At 36.8% G+C, this 18,523-nt stretch overlaps 1 protein-coding gene across 2 annotated transcripts in view; it reads right to left on the bottom strand.

Moving 5' to 3' along the window:
• Positions 1–18,523, bottom strand: part of MINDY3 (MINDY lysine 48 deubiquitinase 3) — a 95,016-nt gene that overhangs the window by 51,036 nt on the left and 25,457 nt on the right. For both annotated transcript variants that reach the window (XM_029238141.1, XM_029238142.1), the window contains exons 9-10: positions 6,990–7,060; positions 1,789–1,869 (exon numbers count right to left, since the gene is read on the bottom strand). In XM_029238141.1, the coding sequence (XP_029093974.1) occupies positions 1,789–1,869; positions 6,990–7,060 (152 nt within the window). The remainder of the gene's footprint in view (positions 1–1,788; positions 1,870–6,989; positions 7,061–18,523) is intronic.

The following is an 18,523-nucleotide window of genomic DNA, read 5'->3' as shown; positions in this document are numbered from 1 at the left end:
TGTGATAAATGCAACAGCACAATGGACCCACTGCTATGGGAACAACAAAGAATACCAGGACAGGTAGGTAAGGAGTGTCTACTCCATAGAAAGGTGGGTATCATTCACTCCCATGACTCTCTCAACATACCTAACCTTTCGATGTTTGAAAACAAAATGTCTGCATATTTACATAGTGCAAGTGACACTGTTCCTTCTATTAACCTTCCGTGAAACCTCTTCTGCTGTTTTGACAACAGAATCATTTCTTAAATATCAGTCATAAAATTTAAGGTTTAAAATATTTTTATCTTACTATCTTTTATATTTGACACGTATAGTTTGATAGAATTTATTAGTTTTCCTAATGTTAAAGAATAGGGTTGGTGATAAAAATAATAATTGGCTTGAAAATACATTTCTGTATGTGAATTGGAACTGATTTCCTTTTCTGGAAATTTATAACACTTGACACTAAAATGAGTCAAATGATGAAATCCTCACAGGCAGGAATTAGTTGTTTAGGTTCTGTAGTTTCCATTTGCTTTTAACTTCTTCCTCTCTACTTCAGGAGGAAAATATATAGCAAAAGCTGTCAGACGAAATGTAACAAATCAGTATGGTCTGTACTCTTACGGTTGTATTTTATAGCTTTCCCTGTTTAAGGAAAGGTAAGTATGTTTCTTTCACTAAATCCACTAGCTGGATGTTTGCCAGCACAATAAAAGTGATTACAGTAATAAATAATGAAATAGATCCACAAAACTTAGCACTGTCAGTTCAGTCTTTGGTACAATTTATACAATTCATACTTCTTACAGACACAAATAAAGTACTTTAACAAGTACAAGCTGAAAAAGCACGTTGAGTAATCAGGAAAGTGCAACAGAATTAAGAAACATCAAAAATATAATTATATATTTTCTTCCTTTAGTCCAACATCTAGCAACTCTATGTAGGCATACCAGAAATGTTTAATAAATGTAGAATAATGAAAACGGCAATGATGACGGTGACAACAGCTAAGATATACTGGGCATTTAACTTGTACTAGGTACTGCTAATTGTTTCATATTTAAAGCCTGACAACAATCCTAAGAGCAAGGCACTATTATTAAACCCTATTTTAAAGACACGGGAGAAGAGGCTGAGCCATGTTAGGAGGTGGCATGGTTGGGATTCTAACGAAGGCTGTCTGACTTCAAGGCTCTTAACCACTCAATTGTGGAAAAAGAAATATTATAAAGGCTGGGATTTAGCAACAGTTTTGTTCCAAGAATTTTATAACAAACATATTCAAATGTATTTAATCTATTTCAATATTGTAATATTGTATCTACTAAAACTGTAGGAAATATTCCATCCTGAAAGAGCAACTGACTTGTATACCACTGAACTATTAACAGATTTTAAAATGCTTTTTCCTAGATTTTATAACTAAAACTATTTTATATCACGTAAGTTAGATTCTTATCCTCTCTGCAAAAGAGTAACCCAAAACATTTAATTTCAATTATTTTCACCGTAACACAAGTGATTTCTGAAAAAAATCAAGAGCCAAAGTTCTAAAGTTGGAAAAGATAAAGAAATTATAAGTAAATCATGACTGATTTTACTGAAATGATTCCAAAACCAAAGCAGTACAACAGTACGTCCTTTAGTATTAACTTTTTAGATTTTGAAACAATCCACTTCACAGTGGGAATGCACTGAAGTCTGTACAAAGATCCAAACTAAACATGGACTTATATTACTTGTTTGCCTGATGTCATACTTACAAAAAAAAAAAAAATCCTGCAATAAGCATACCTTGGCAAAAAATACGGTGAGGTGAGTTTCACTGCCAACAATCCAAATAGGGAATTTTGGAGATTTCAAGTAAGAACCAACCTAGAACAAATGTAGCAAAATAAATAAACAAATGAAAATTTTATACTGCCTGTTAAATATCTGCCAACGAGTATCTGAAGCGTAACTGAAGTGTCTAATTCATATTGAAAGGGAACAATGGGTTGTGCCAGAATGCCTTACCCATAATGGTCAAATGCTAAGTGTAAAAATGAGTGTTATAAAGACTGTCAGGGCTAAGTTTCTACTGCACCTTTCCACTAGAAGAATAATACAGATTTAACACAGCTAAAAAGAATTAGTTTAGCTCTAAGAATCATTCTCAGGTTTCACTAAAGATCCTAGACAAAATGACCACTTCTAGAATTTCAGATTGGTACCTCAAACCCTAAAACTATAACCTTGACAACAATTATCAGGAAAATAATTATAAATTAACAAGTGAGTAGATATATGAATAAATAAGGGGAAAAACCTGAAGAACATTCTGTCTTCAAAGAACCTGGGGCAACACAGTAATCTCTCTAAAGCAAAACACACACTCCCAAACATTTAAGAATATAAAAGAATCCTGTCATTTGATTCTTCATGGTAGGAAGTAAATTAAAAGTTTTACAGTATTAAGTCTCTTTAAAATATGTAAGAAGTTATACTTTATAGCCTGCCTTCGAGGTTATATATTTAATATAAAAATGACAGTACCCCAAATTTGAGAGTATCATTTTTTTGTGCGTGACCGAGAAAAAAAAAGCTTAAAATTCAACAGACTTGTGAACGCGGATCACGTTCACATGAATCACCCACACTCTTAGATGGACAAAGACTCTGACAACTAACCTTACCAATCACATGTGCTGAATTTTCTTTTCTCACACAGACTCCCTAGAACTGGAAAATTCCAAGTGGCTGCTCGCAGCAGTCAGGGCCAACTATTCGCCCCTAAGCAGCCAAAAGCCCTGCTCTGGTGCCCGGCTTTCAACCACCCTTTGGAACTGACTGCTATCATTAGGAGGGAAATGGGAAAGAGGAAGGTACTCTTTTGTATTTGGGGATCTTTACTAAAGCTAGTATCTTTGACCTACGAGGACGGGGAGGGATGAGCGGATGTGCTAACAGCAGTGGTGAACCAGCAGAGGAGGAAGGATGGTTTGAGGACAACAGAAAAGTGTTAACAGCACAAGGACAAAGAAACAGGAAAAGCTCTGGTCACAGTTCAGAGTGAAGGGATTTTAGAGGTGTTCAGTGCAAGGCCTTCCACTTTACATAAGGAAGCTGCGAACTCCACAGGACCTGTGCTTGGCCGGAATTCAGACAGCTAACTAGTACAGGGCTGGGGTCAAAGCTCAGGTTTTACAATTCCTCATGTGGCAGCTTTCTATTACATCACGCTGCCTCTTGTAGTGAAAAGTTCAGGTGCTGTTTAACTTCTCCTTCAGAAAAAGTGTGTGTGTATATATATGTGTGTGCGTTTAAGGTAGAAGTAAAACATGAGGATAAAATTACAAACAGTGGGATCAAAGGGTAAATGAGTGCTGAGCTCACGAAGTGTTTGTAATAAGAAAAATAAATAAAAGAAGGCATAAATGGAGCAACCACTTTGGAAAACAGTTTGACAGTTCCTCCAAAAGCTACGTATATAACTACCATATGACCAAGTAATTTCACTCCTGGGTATACACTCAAGACAAATAAAAACATGCTCGCTAAAGACATATATTAATGTTCATAGCAGTATTATGCATAATAGTCAAAAATCAGAAACAAGCCAAATGTCCATCAACTGATAGATAGAAAAATGAAACTGATATAAACCGATATATCATACAATAGAATATTATTTGGTCATACAAAGGAATGAAGTACTAATACATGTTAAAACATGAATGAACACTGAGAACATCATGCTAAGTGAAAGAAGCCAGACACTAAAGGCCACATACTGTAGGATTCCATTTAAATGAAATGTCCAAAACAGGCAAAACTGCAGAGACAGAAAGTTGCCAGGGGCTGGGGAGGAACGAGGAGGTGACAGCTAAAGGGTTTAGAGCAGGAGTCCCCAACCTTTTTGGCCGGTTACGTGGAAGACAATTTTTCCATGGACCGGGCTTGCAGGGGAGTGGGGGGAACGGGGGCGGGGGCGGATGGCTCAGGCGGTAATGCGAGCAATGGGGAGCAGTGGGGAGTGGCAGATGAAGCTTCGCTTGCTCGCTCGCCCGCCGCTTACTTCCTGCTGTGAGGCCTGGGGTTAGGGGACCCCTGGTTTAGAGGATCTTTTTGGAGAGAGGAAAACATACTGAAATTAGATAGTGGTCATAATGGCACAGCCCTATGAATATACGGAAAAACCACTCAATAACACACTTTAAAATGGTGAATTTTATGCATGAGTTATATATGAGTTTTTTAAAAGGTGCACAGCCAAAAGCACTGAGTCACCTTTTATCTCGCGCGTGCGCACGCACGTGTACAGGGGCAGGAGAGGGAAAGAGAGAGAGAGAGACCTAGAGAGCCTGTGAGAGAGACTGTTTCATTTGTCTTAATGAACACATATGAGCAAAATGATATGAAAATGTTAATTTCAATTTTAAAGGGCAATTTGCTGCACTATCAAAGAACAGGGAGATGTTCAGATTCACAAAACTAATACAAACACAATTATTCCCTTAACGCCATTTCTCTAAATGTTTGATGATAAGTGAATGTATATATATTTTCAGAAGGATATCTACAGTTATATACAGATGAGCACCAGAGTGTAAGAGAGAGTGTTTTTTTGTTTTTGTTTTGTTTCTTTAATGCTGTCTTAACTCAGCTTTGAGGCCCTGACTGGGGGCTGGTCAATTCCCTTAAAAAAGACAGCTCATAAGTCCAAACCCCAGACACCTGACATGTCTCCCCGCCCCAGGCCACTCTGCATGGCCCTAATCACTCTGGAGTCAGGCCCCAGACAACAAGGGACAACTCCCAAGCCCAGAGCTCACCCAAACTATTCAAACCAGCCAGGTCACAGGGAGCCCAGGCAACCCAGCTAACTCCATCCCAATTTCCACACGTAAGCTGCTCCCTAGGGCTGCAGCCTGCTGTTGCCTTGTCCCCAGGTATAATTCTCTTCTTGGCCCTGCCTGGTAGCATTCTCTTGTTTGGAGCTGTAGGTCACAGAGCTCTGCCTTTCATCTATCTGAGTATCAGTGTGCTGTATCCCACCATTAAAAATATCTTTAAACCTAGAAAACACCATAGTTACCGCTAGAACACTAGAGCAGTAACACTAGGTTGGCACTAGAGCAATAATACTGGAGTAACAGGAGAATATACAGCAGCTAATGACTTCCCACTAAGATCTTGGGGATAAAACAGACGTTCCTCTGTTCTAATCTAACAGTTAAAGAAAAGCAAATGCACATATTTAAAAAATTACAATTCTGGTGAAATTGTCTGCTCATTCATTCAACAAATATTGACTGAGCATCTAATATGTACCCAGAAAGACAATGTGCCTGCCTTCAAAGAGTTCATATTCCATTAGGGACAACAGAAAAACAAATTCAAGATTAAAAAAAAGATAACTAAATCAATAAAAAAGATCACTGCAAAGTGATTATTCCTATGAAATAATGTGAAAGAGTCACTGAGGGAGTGGTCTAGGAAAGGGTCTTTGAGGCACAGTCTGAGGTAGAGTCTGAAGGAGAGCGTGAGCCATCCATTTAAGAGCTGGAGTATTCCAGGCAGAAATGAAGGAAGTACGAAAAGGCTCACCAGGCAGGAAAGGGCCTGGCGTGTATGAAAAACTGACAGGAGACCAGTGTGGCTGGAGCACAGCAATGGAGAGAGTGCAACCAACTCTGGAAGGACAGACAGAATCCAGACCATCAGGGCCTTAAGGCCACAGGGTGAAGATTTCAAAATATATCATCTTCGCACCCTATCTGCCTGCAAAACACACACCACACACTTTTTAGAAAACAGCTTCACTGACGTATCTCTGACATACAAAAATTCTATGTATTTAAGGTGTACAACTTGATACCTGGATATATGTACACACCGTAAAAAGATCACCACAATCAAGCTAAGTAACATATCCACCGCTTCTGTGTGGTCACCACTTTTACGTGCACACACACTTTTAGGAATATGAGCGTCTGCGGGTGTGCTGGGGAGGAGATGCAGTTTGATTCTCCAGTCGCTAGGCTGCCTCAGAATAGCTTTACCTTGTGTAATTAAAGTCACTGAAAATACACGAGTTCCTACTGTTTGACAGTACAATTACTACTAATGAATAAGGGCAGGATGACACCTATCTGATTATTTGATTATCATATCCCTGTCACCCCTGTCCAAGTGTTGTCATGAAAGAGGAATGCTGTCTGGTAAAAAAGAAAGGGAGGGGAGGAAGGGAAGGAAGGCAGAAAGGAAAAAAGAAAGAAAGACACTGTTATTGTTACTAAAAATAATCAACCACTGCTATGGAACCACCATTCTAAAATGGAAAAGAATATGAGAGCTACTTCCTTCTTTCCCCAAAATCAGAACATCTTACTAAGCTCAAATCATTAACGATTTAAACTCCATTTAAAACTATTTGGAATATCCAATAGGTATTTCAGAATGTGCAGGAAAGCTATGAAATATATATCAAAAAACGAGAGTTTCATGGCAGTTCCTAATTCTAGCACATGTGTTAAAGAGTTGAAAGCTGTGAAGTGCTTGGATTTTGTTTTTTAGTGTGAAATCAGTTTTCAGATGAAAAAGACAAGTTAGAATTTCAGGCATTTAGCAGATTCTTTTTCTTTGCCTGATAAATTTTTTCAGCGAAGCATACTGTTAGTGAGGAACAAACAGGGCATTCTTTCCCCTCAGTTTACCCAAAACTATATTTATATTCGATAATGGATATCTGTTTTTATAAATTATTTCATGCTGGGTTCTGCCCCCGACCCTCAAAAAGGAACAAGCCTCAAAAAATAAGGAGACTCAGCATGATCAGCCAGCTTAACTCCATCCTTGATAAGCCTGTCAGTTCAGGAAGGGTGGTCAGAAAAGAACTGAGAGTACACACTGTCTGTAGTAAGCTAAAATATGTTGTCCCACGAGAAAAATGCTCTCTGCAACAGTGGACATGTGAATAAAAACCATTCAAAGTATCTTAAAAAGCAACTTACCTTACAGTATCTTAATGCTTCCATTAGTGTTAAGAATCCTACAGCTGCTTGTTCATGTATACCAAGAAGTTCTGCAACAAAAAAGTTAGCACTGCATTAGCATATAAATCTGAAAAGCACTTCAATGTAAATATATATGTAAACATATATATATTCTACACCAAAACTTTTACCCAAAACTGTGCTTTAAAGCTCAGCATATATTTATTGTTAGGAGTTGATTGTTAGGAGTTCACATCAAGTCATCATGACAGTACTACTCATTATAAAATACCATTAAATTAGGTAGTGGGTAATGTGATCCTTCAGATGTACATTAAATGTATTTATAAAACTTTATATGCAATGTTAACTTTTGATGGACATTTGATACCATTCCTCTGTCCCATAAACAAACACAAGCAGCATGCTTAAGACTGGGGCAGTAAGGATGAACAGAACACAGTAACTGCTTTACGAAGGCTAAGAGCTTATCAAAGGAGGCAGATGAAAAAACCTGTGCTCTCTTTATATGAACACACACATCCTATAGCAGTATTAAAGCATCTGCTTACTGTGTTAGGGAAGGCGTACACAACTGGTAACATCTGAGTTGAATCTTGTAGCATATGTAGGAATTTTCCAGGCCAAGAAGAGGATAAGAAGAAAATTCAAAGCAGAGGAAATGGCAAAGAACTATGATAAATCAATGTATCTAAGGGGTGAAGAATTTGTCAAAGCTTCCTTAAAGGTTTCTAGCCTGGGGAACTTGATAAATGGTGATTAACTAAGGGAAAGAATTAAGAAAAAGTAGGTTCTAAAGTGGCGTGAAGAGAGAATATGAGTTTGGTTTTAGACAAGCTAGGATTGAGGCGCCACTAGGACTTCTAGCTAGAGACGGATACACAACTAGAAGTAAGGCTCAGGAACACAGAATAGAAATCAGGGTTGGATGTAAAGTTTGGGGAATCACCTGCATAGAGATGAGAGTTGACATCATGGAAATGGGTAAGAAAGAATAGAAAAAGCATAGAAAATGAAAAGACAGATTATTCCACATCAGAGATGTAACTGTGATGGTAATAAAGTCTTTTCAGACTACAGCTTTCAGCTAAAGTACATCAAGTACCACTATAATAGTAATTTGGATCCACACATATTTCTAAAAAGCATGTTTTTTTCCGGTTAAAAATTATGTCCACTGTAAACACAATGTATATATAACTCTACATCCTTTTTACCATCTGGTTATATATCATCCATTTTCCTATTAGGATATTATGTTTTTCTTATCAATTAATGTAATAATATCAACGTATTTGCTTTTGTTGTAAATATTTTACTGTGTACCCTGAAGTACAACATCCAGATGGTGTAAACCAAGAACTTGTTGCTTAAGCTTTAAGCTTTGTAAATTCAAAATTAACAGAATGCACGTATACACAGAGTTTGTATTTTTTCACAAACTTCTTACAGGCAGAGAAGACATAGTGATAGTTCCCAAATTTTGGTTATGATCCTTAGGGATGTCTTAAGTCCCTTTTAGAGACTACATGAAACCGAAATGATTTACATGAAAAGACGTTAATCGTCTTTTTCACTCTTACTCTCTCATGAGTGCATAGTGGGGTTTCCCAGAGGCTAACTGATACGTAATTTCCCAACAGATTGAATCTATAAACAGATATGAGAATCCAGCTGTCTGCTAATAAACTAGACATTAAAGGGATTTGCAAAATTTTAAAGCAATGTCACTCTTCTTACGAAATTTTTTTCTTATTTGGGAAGATAGTTTAATTAAAAATATTTATATTTAAAGTAATTTTAAAATGAATACATCTTTTAAAATTTCTCAGTCTTAATTTTTAACAAAAAACCCAGTGATTATTATTTTCTTATAAACCAAATAAGCGAGAGCTTTTTGGGATCCTCACTATATTTAATAGTGTAAAGGTCATGAGACCAAAAAATCTGAGAATCGTTGAATTATAGCCTTCAAAGGAAAAAGAGCAGCCCAAACAGGCAGCGATGGTCCTCCACAGCCTTTCGAATTTTTTCCTCCTCTTCCTTCCAAAATGTAAGCAGCACTAAATGTTTTCAAGTTCAAAGAATACATGTTAAGAAACATTTTCACACTTTAATTTCTAAAATCAGTTACCACCACCTAGTGTTACAACTTGATACTACATCATCTATTTCCTTAGAATTGTAAACAAATGTCTAGAATAGTATATTTATAATATCATGCTACTAAATATAGCAAATTAGCTGTTCATAATTCTTGAATAATGAATTGTTCAGATTAGGTCAGTAATCACATGTTTAGGTATGTTGTTTGAATGGTAGCATTAAAAATGTGTTAACTCCTATTTCCTTAAACAGGACATGTCCTTATAATTTTTATCTTCTTTTGATAGCTAAAGTGCATCATTAAGAATATTTATTGTACAAAGTTGTAATTATAGTGAGGATATACTATCCTCATATTAAAACTTACAGAATTTAGTTATAAGAGACTTCATAAGTCTCAAAGAAGTCTGCTTACATTTGCAGAAAATTCTAATAATTAAGTCATTACATTTCAGAATTTTCTGTCTAACTTCGTTTTCTTACCCTAGCATTTAAGACTAATCATGGTGATTGTCTACCAACCTTTCCATTCAGTCAGTGGCACTGTACCTAAATGCAGAGTTTTGTATTCCTGAGTTTGCTTTTCTATAGCCTTCCCCTCCACTCCCAACTATCACTTCTCACTACTGTCAGGGTGTCTACAGAAGTCCTTCTTGGGCCTTTCAAACTTGATGCTGACTTGGAAAGCAGATAACTGCACTACATTTATTTAACAAACATGCTCTGGGTGCCGAGTATGCAAAAGAACAATGCTAAGCACAGTGTAGGAATACAAAGGTACCACTGGGAATATGAAGACGAAGAAGCAAAGAGCCTCTCTGCAAACCATGTATCTGATGAGGGGTTAATATCCACAATATATAAGGAACTCCTACAACTCAGCTGCAAAAGACCAAATAACCCAGAAAGCAAAAGAAGACGCCAAAACAAAAAAATCTGGGCAAAGGACTTAGACATTTCTCTAAAGAATACATAAAATGGCCAACGGTATATGGAAAGATGCTGAACATCACTGATCATCAGAGAGGTGCAAACTGAAACCACAATGTTAGGCTAACCATCCTCAAGAACACAAAAGATAAATGCCGGGGAGGGTGTGTAGAATCTGAATCCTTGTACACTGTTGGTGGGGATCTAAAATGGAAAACAGGATGGAGGTTCCTCAAAAAAATTAAAAATAGAACCACCATATGATCCAACAGTTCCACTTCGGTGTATTTAGTCCAAAAGAATGAAATCAGGATCGCAAAGAGATATCTGCATTCCCATGCTCACTGCAGCGCTGTTCACAATAGCTGAGAAACTGAAACAACCTAAGTGTCTAGAAACAAATGAATGGGTAAAGAAACTGTGCAATATCCATACAATGGAATATTATTCAGGCTTACAAAAGAAGGGAATCTTATTATATGTGCACGTGTATGAACCTCGAGGACCTTATGCTAAGCGACATATGCCAGTCACAGAAGGAGAAATACTGCATGATTCCACTTAGATGAGGTTTCTAAAATAGTCGAACTCCTAGAAGCTGAGAGTACAAGGGTGGTTTTGCCAGGAGCTGGGAGGAGGAGATGGGGTGGGGAACTGCTGTTCCACAGACAGAGACTTTCCGTGACGTAAGACGAATAAGTCGTAAAGATCTGCTACACAATCTTGTACCTACAGTTAACACCATACTTAAAAATTCGTTACAGGATAGATCTCACGTTAAATGTTCTTACTACAGTTAAAAAAATTCAACCCCTCCACCCCCTCCAAAAAAACCAAAGTAGAATGTGGTAAGTGCCATGAAGGCACAGTGCTCAGAGGCAGGGTGGATGACCTGCAGCTGTGGGAATCAGGAAGTGCCCCGGGGAAGGGAGGGCACACGAAGTGCGAGCTGAAGGACTGGACAGGCACAGATGCGAGGGATACAGGTCTTCAGGCACAGGGAGCGGCACGAACAAAGAAATGAAAGCAGGTAGCATGATTCTGTTCAAGCACAGGTTCATGATGGCTGAAAACTTAAGCTGGGGTGAGATTATGTAGGGTCCTCGAGTAAGTAAGGTAAAGGACCTATAGTTAAAAATATGGAGAAAAAAAGGACTTGAAGGATGTTAGAATACCTAAAACAAAAAGCAGTACAATACAGAAAAAGGCTTGGTTGTCTCACTTATGGGTAAAGGTACATGCCATCTGAGCCATAAACTTTGTGAAATCTATTTTTGAAGTGAGGAGCTTTTAAAAACCCCCTTATTAGCTGTCTGTCGAATTGCTGAGAAGTCAGGTTGCTAGAGAATTGGTGTCTAGCCAGGGTTGCCAGCTCTAGCAAATAAAAACAAAGATGCCCAGTTAAATATAAATTTCAGATACAAAATATAATTTTTCAGTATAAGTATATTCCAAATACTGAACGGGACATACTTACACTAAAAATGATTGTTTATTTGAAATTCAAATTTAAATGGGAGTCCTGCATTTTGTCTGGCAACTTAGTTCCAGCTAACTTAATATATTTTTACAACTAATAGAATTTGGAGAAAAGGAGCACTTCTGACCTTTCCTCACATAAATTCTGATAAACCAAATACGTTTCAAATTTGTATAGCACCTGGCCACTAACTGCAATTCACATTAACTACTTAAAAATATGAAAATTTCAAAATTATCTTAATCTTCAGAGTTTAGATTCTCGTGCTGTCTATGTATCTTGAGTCTATCAGCTTTCAATTAACTATGCCTGGAAGGACTGCCATAGTGATTTATATCAAAAGAAAAAAGAAACGAAGAATGTGGGTTTCTGATTTATAAGACCTGACTCTATTTCAATCCCATAAAATGAAGAAAACATTAAAATAAAAATAATCATCAAATAAACATACGAAAGCAATAAATGTACAATACATACAAAAAGAGAGGGTGCGCAAACGCTATGGGATTCGTTTACGAAAGAAAGGAGGCCATGGGAAGACTGATCTATGGGAAAATAAAATCAAAGAAAACCTCAGCTCAAAATACAGGCAACAGTAAAAATGAAGCTATCTGGCAGGTTAATAGGGGCCAGACCACAAAAGGATTTTAAGACCCTGCTAAGAAGTTTGGATTTCATTTTAAGTGCATGGGGAAGCCAGCTATTGAATGGTTTTAAGTGAGAGAATATCATGATCTGATTTACTGTTTAAAATACCAGGCTAGTTACCGCGAAGGACTGAGGCGTGGGCAAGGATGAATTCAGTGATTAGTTCTATTGCAGTTTTACTTGTACTCTATGGCAGAAGCAAAAGCTAGTTTTAATAACTGAGGTAGAATAACGTACATGAATTCAAGAACTATATGATCAAAAATATATACTTTCATTTAAAGATATAAAAAACTATCTAGATGGGAAGACCTAATATTGTAAAGATGTCACTTCTCTAAAATAATACACAAATTTACTGTAAGCTCAAGCAAAATGTTTAGAGATTTCTTAAAACTAGAAATTAAAAAGCTGGAAAAGCATTTAATTGGAATAGATAGTATGGAAAAGACCATGATAAATTTGAAAAAGTACAATATTAGGGAACGTGCTAATAAATACCAAAGTGTATTATATAACTATGTAACAGTGTAATTTGGGCATAAGAACTCACAAATAGATTAGTGGAATAGAAGACTCCAAAAAATGACTCATACCTATGGGAAAATCTGTTATTTGATAAAGCAGGTGTTTCATATCTGTGGAGAACTGACTGGAATTAGGAAATTCTTTGGGAAAAAGTAAAAAGGTAGATCCCTACTTCATACCACTCATAAATAAATAACCAGATGGATTAACGAGCTAAACATTAAAAAAAAATAACATCTACAAAAGCATTTGAAGAAAATACTAGAGAGTATTAGTTTTAATCTTGGGTAGGAGAAACACAAAACAGATACAAGGAAAAAATTTAAAAACAAAAGCCATAACAGATCAAATGATTTAATCTCATAAAAATGAAAAGCTTTGGTATATAAAAGATACCAGTGGCAAAGTTAAAGGAGACAGAAAAGGCTGAGAGAAAATATTTGCAACATAGATTTAACACACAAAGAACGAAGAATTTATAAAGCATCCCTAGAAATTGTAAATAAAAGAAAATAAATAACCTCTCCTCAAAAAATGCCAAAAAACAGAAAGAGACAATTCCCAGAAGAAACACTGAAAGTTGAGAAACATATGAAAAGATGGTCAACTGCAGCCTCACTAGGAATCAGAGAAACATGAATCAAAACAGGCTACCAGGTGTCAATAAACTGATGGACAAAATATTAAAGATGGAGAGCTCTGAGTGTTGGCCAGTATGCAGAAAAACAGGAACTCTCCTACATGCTGGAAGCATAAGTTTATACTTCTCTAGTTGGTAAAGCAAATTTTAGAAGGTAATTTGGCATTATCTATCAAAGTTTAACCGGTGTTCCTTAAAAGGTTAAATAAACACAGAATTATCATATGACCCAGGATTTTCACTCCTGGGAAGATGCTAAAGAAAAATAAAAACATATTCTCACAAACATTTGTACATAAATGTTCCTAACGACATTACTCATCACAACGAAGTGGAAACAAGCCAAATGTCCATCAACTGATGAACGAAAAAAAGAACATGTGGTATAAAGCATACAATGAAATATTGTTCAATAAAATGGAGTGAAGTGCTGGTACATGCTAAAACATGGATGAACCTTGAAAACATTATGCTAAGTGAAATAAGCTGGTACGGAAGACCAGATATTAAAGACATGATTCTGTTACCAGAAATGTCCAGAACAGGCAAACCTACAGAGACAGGAAGCAGATTAATGGCTGCTAAGGGTTTTGGGGAAGTGACTCCTAATGGGTTCAAGGGGTATTGCGGAGATGATACAAACATTCTAAAATTGATGTGGTGATGGCTGCACAACTCTTAAGAACATAACTAAAACCAGTGACTTGTACATTTTAAATGGGAGATGTGTAAGGTATGTGAATTACATCTCAATAAATCCACTTAGTTAAAAAAAAAAAACAAAAAACCCAGAAGCCTAAATTTTGTTAACATACGTTCTGCTTTTAGGAATCTATCCTACAGGAATACTTGAATTTGAACAGAGAGATATATACAAAAATGTTCACTGCAGAATTGTTTGTAACAGCCAAAAATGGTAGTACCATCTAAACGTTCATAAAAAATAAACTAGGGGCAAAAGACAAACGGGGGGAAAAAATGTTTACTACATATATGACAGATCAAGCATTGATATCCTGTATATTTAAATAAAGGTGAGAAAACTGCCCATTTATCTTTCATTGAAACTTCTTGGCCTTTCCTGGATACACACGTAATGTCCATTTTCTTTCCCACTGCCAGATTGATGATTATTGCTAGGAAAAAACCTAATTATAAGCTTTACTGGTTAGATCCACTCTAAATAATTCTATGTAACCTCATCTCAGCTCTTAATTCTGATTGCACATTTAAAAACTTCTTTCATAACCCATCTCTATATTCCTTCTTACAGCAGTTGATTCAAACTCTTTCCCTCCTTAATATGCCTCTTTCTGTTCACTCATTCTCAGCAACTTCAAACTCTCAAGAGTTCTCCCAATTCAAATCCTGCATATTTCAAAATGCCTTTTTCTTTTCTCAACACATTCTTTCTTCCTGTTTTAGAAGAACTGTGCATCTTTCCAAGGTCACTGTTACTCTTGACTCCATTTACTATCTCTCCTATTAAAAGCAGTTCCCTTTCTAACAAACAATTTAGGTGACTTCTATCCCTTAAAACTATACCTGTGTACGCCATCTCTTGGCCTTATTTTGACCAGGCAGTGAACTCCTGTTTCCATCCTTTCACCAGCAAAACTTCCTTGCTTACACTGCTAAAATATTTACTCCCTATGATATGGCTTCTATCTCAATTGCTCTTTTAATTGCTAAATTCATAGCCTCCCCCTAGCCCTCATTCGCCTTGATTGAGGGATACAGCACAGCTCATTCACTAACTCTGTGTCATGGACAAAAATCTTTGGATTAAATTCTCAATCTCAGCTTCCCTCCATAAATGAGGCAAATAACTACCTCTCAGGGCTACTGTGAAACTTAATAAAATAAACTTCTTCCACATCATCCTACATATTTATTTTCACACTGAAGACTCTGTTAAGTATAGTTTAAGAGGCTGTATATCATGATGATTAAGTATGCTGGTTGCAGGGAACCAGACTACTGTGGTTGAAATCCCAGCTCTGCTGTTTACTGAACTGTATGGATGAAGCAAGATACTTAATTCGGTGCCTTACTTTCCTTTATTCTATGACCTTCATAGAGTAGTTATAAGAGCGAAGTGAGAAAATGGAAAAAAAACAGACAGTCCTTAAATACTAAGAACAGAGCTTGGCGTTGTTAAGATAATGTGTGTCACTGCTGCATAACGGGCGTTCTTAACAATCGTCAACAGTTGTAACTGCTCTTTAAAGAAAATGAAATACTGAGGAAAAGGATTGTTTTCTGTCACCAAAACATACACAGTGACTTAAAGCTGACTTCCCATGATGTTTCTTTCACGTGTTCATTTATTCATAAACTTTATTTGAAAACCTACTGGTTATTTGTACCTTACCCTCATCTGTCTAATTCATAGCTGAATTCTACAAATTCTACTTTCCTCTAGGCTCTTTCACAGAGGAAGAGTGGTCCAGGAGGAGAATGTACTACGGGGGACTGAGTGTAGGCCTTGGCTATGGTCAAAAGCTGTGTATGCCTGCTGTTGGACACTGGGCGTATTACTAAATTATCTGAGCCTCAGTTTTCTTACCTGTATATATTGAGGTTGAGAAGATACATATTCAAAACATACTGCTTAGCACAAAGTAACTAAATCCTAGTGGCTCTGTTTCTCTTCCTCTGCCATGCCTATTTCACCTCGTTACCTCCCAGCTGTCTTGACTATGTGCTATAGCTTTCGACTTGTCATCCCATCCCATTCCAATGCATTCTACAAGCTGACAGATTAGTGCTCTTATCTTGTGTCTTACGTTATTGCTCTGTTTAAATATCTTCAGTGACTCTCTTCATAACGTCTGCCAGCTAATGTTTAAACTTTTTCAAATCAAGATCCTCTGGGTTCTTACCCAGCCCTACGTTTGCGATCTTCCCTCCCACTGTCTCCTTCACAGAAGCCAATTCTCTCGTCTCCTCAAACCTGGCTGCACATTAAACTCATCTAGGGGTAATTTTAAAATGATCCATGTCCAGACCCCACTACCTAGAAATTCTAATTTGTTTATTTATTCTCAGCTGGGGCCTGAGCACTGACTTACTCTTAGGCACCCTAAGTGATAACACAGGGTCGGGATTAAGATACACTGCTCTAATCAGACTCATCTGTCTCCCTGTTCCTAGAGACACAACCTATATTTTTCCCTCTCTCTCATTCCACGTGGCCCCATTAAAAGGGTAACTCTTACTTTATGGCTCTCCACCTATCCCAAAGGTTTTCTCCTTCCCCTGAATTGTATAACACTTTATTTCAACATGCTTCATTTTACCTCGCATTATAGTTATTTGTGTGCATGTTCCTGTTTTCCTCTTTTGAGGGAAAGCCAAGTTCTTCCCATGGGCCAGCTGAGGCATTTTAGAAATTTAATCTTAGTCTTTACAATCTAACAACCCTTTGAGGAAGATATTACCTCCCTATTAGCCAAGAGAAGTAAAGCAGCTCGCCTAAAGATTTATAAAACTAGTAACTCTTTAATTATAATTTTTCTTTGTATATTACATATATCACAACCTCCTCCCATGTTGTCAGACAGAAAAATATCTAATAAATGCTGAATGAATGTATGGAATTTTATTTCAAGTTTGGTGACTGAAATCAGATTCAACCTTAAGTCAACATTCCTAACGATTAAGGGAAAATGCAAGAAACATACCCTGCCTATTTTCTTTTCCAAGATAATTATTTCAAAGTTATTGCTTAGTTTTGATATTTAAACTATACTTTTAAAAAAATCCACAGCAAGACAACAGCTTTGAAAGCTAATATTTCAAGAAACAGAAAAGGATGAATTAGTACACATCAAGAACCTAAACTGGAATAATTGACCAATATCCTGTAAAGGAAGTACACAGCATGAAGAAGAGCCTATGGGAGACTTGAGAGACTGACATGCCTTTAACCAGCAGGATTAAATACTTTCAGCTATCAATCAGAATGAGGGCTCAAGAATAGGATGGGCGATGGGCTCAATTACCAAAAAAAATAGAGCAAGATAACCTGGCTACTTTTTCTGTCAGTGAATTTTACCAGAAATCACCTAAATTAGGTTCTCATTCTAACCTCATCACTCAGATAATTTTGCATATATTATCTAACGTAGGAAGGAAGGGTAGCTCTTAAATTTCTTAAACAGTAAAATGAAGGGCTGGATTGTGTTAAGGTGCTTTTTAATTTTGAAATTCATTAATTTTTACTGATTTTTTCCCCCTTAATATTGTATTCCTTCATGTTTCTGTTAACTATGTGTCTTTCTAAAATTTGAGAGAACTTCAAATTTAAAATCAAGATTCACTCATTTAAATGGGAGCAAAAAGCAGTAACTATTATTTTCTCAATCATAATCTTTGCTTCTGTCATTTGGTGACAGTTTTATCTAACTATAGAAGAAAAAATAAATTTCCCTGTGAACCATAGGAGCCATGATGCTTTCTGTTCTGTACCACATACTTCAAGAGGAGGTACACGGCAGTTATTCAGTAGAAATGAAAGCAGGCTGACTGAGTAAGAACAAACGAAAGGGAATCTTCTCGGGGCTGTGTGTCAGCCCTGCCTAGTGGATGGCCTGGCCAAAGGGGTTTCATGCCAACATCCCTGGCAACAACATGAAGCTACAGGCAAGAAATGATGAAGGCCAGAAATGGAGGCGATGGTGGTTTAAAATGCTCGGAAAACCTTAAATGTGCCCCACTTTTAAAGGAAATTACGAACATTAAAAGTAATACAGGAAAAAACCCACTAGTCTCTTAAAGCAAATATTTCAAATCACAATACTTGTAATTCTCAATTTCAAGCAAAATGCAACAGTGTTCCAGACTCACAGATACCACTGGATAAATATGTACTAACTTTACGTATACTAAGAGGACTATTTATTACTTTTTCTAAAGAAGTCCTACAATCCTAGTTTTATACTAGAGAAAACTAAAGGCTTGAGAAGTAGCTTGACTCAAGTCATACACTTGGGATTTGAACCCAAGTTTGTCTGCCTCCAAAGTCTATGTTCTTCACGTTACAGCACCTTGAAAACTGTAAGGGATTCTCCTATAACAAAGCATTTATCTTAACCTCTAAGTAACGCAGAGCCACTAAACAGATTAATTAACCATCAACTGTATTCTAGTGAAATATTAATCATAAAGGAGATAAACACAATGAAGAACATACTT

The sequence above is a fragment of the Monodon monoceros genome, unplaced genomic scaffold, assembly GCF_005190385.1.
Source record: "Monodon monoceros isolate NGI ecotype Baffin Bay Population unplaced genomic scaffold, NGI_Narwhal_1 Super_Scaffold_21, whole genome shotgun sequence".
NCBI lineage: Eukaryota > Metazoa > Chordata > Mammalia > Artiodactyla > Monodontidae > Monodon > Monodon monoceros.
This window is presented reverse-complemented; position numbering and strand designations above follow the sequence as displayed.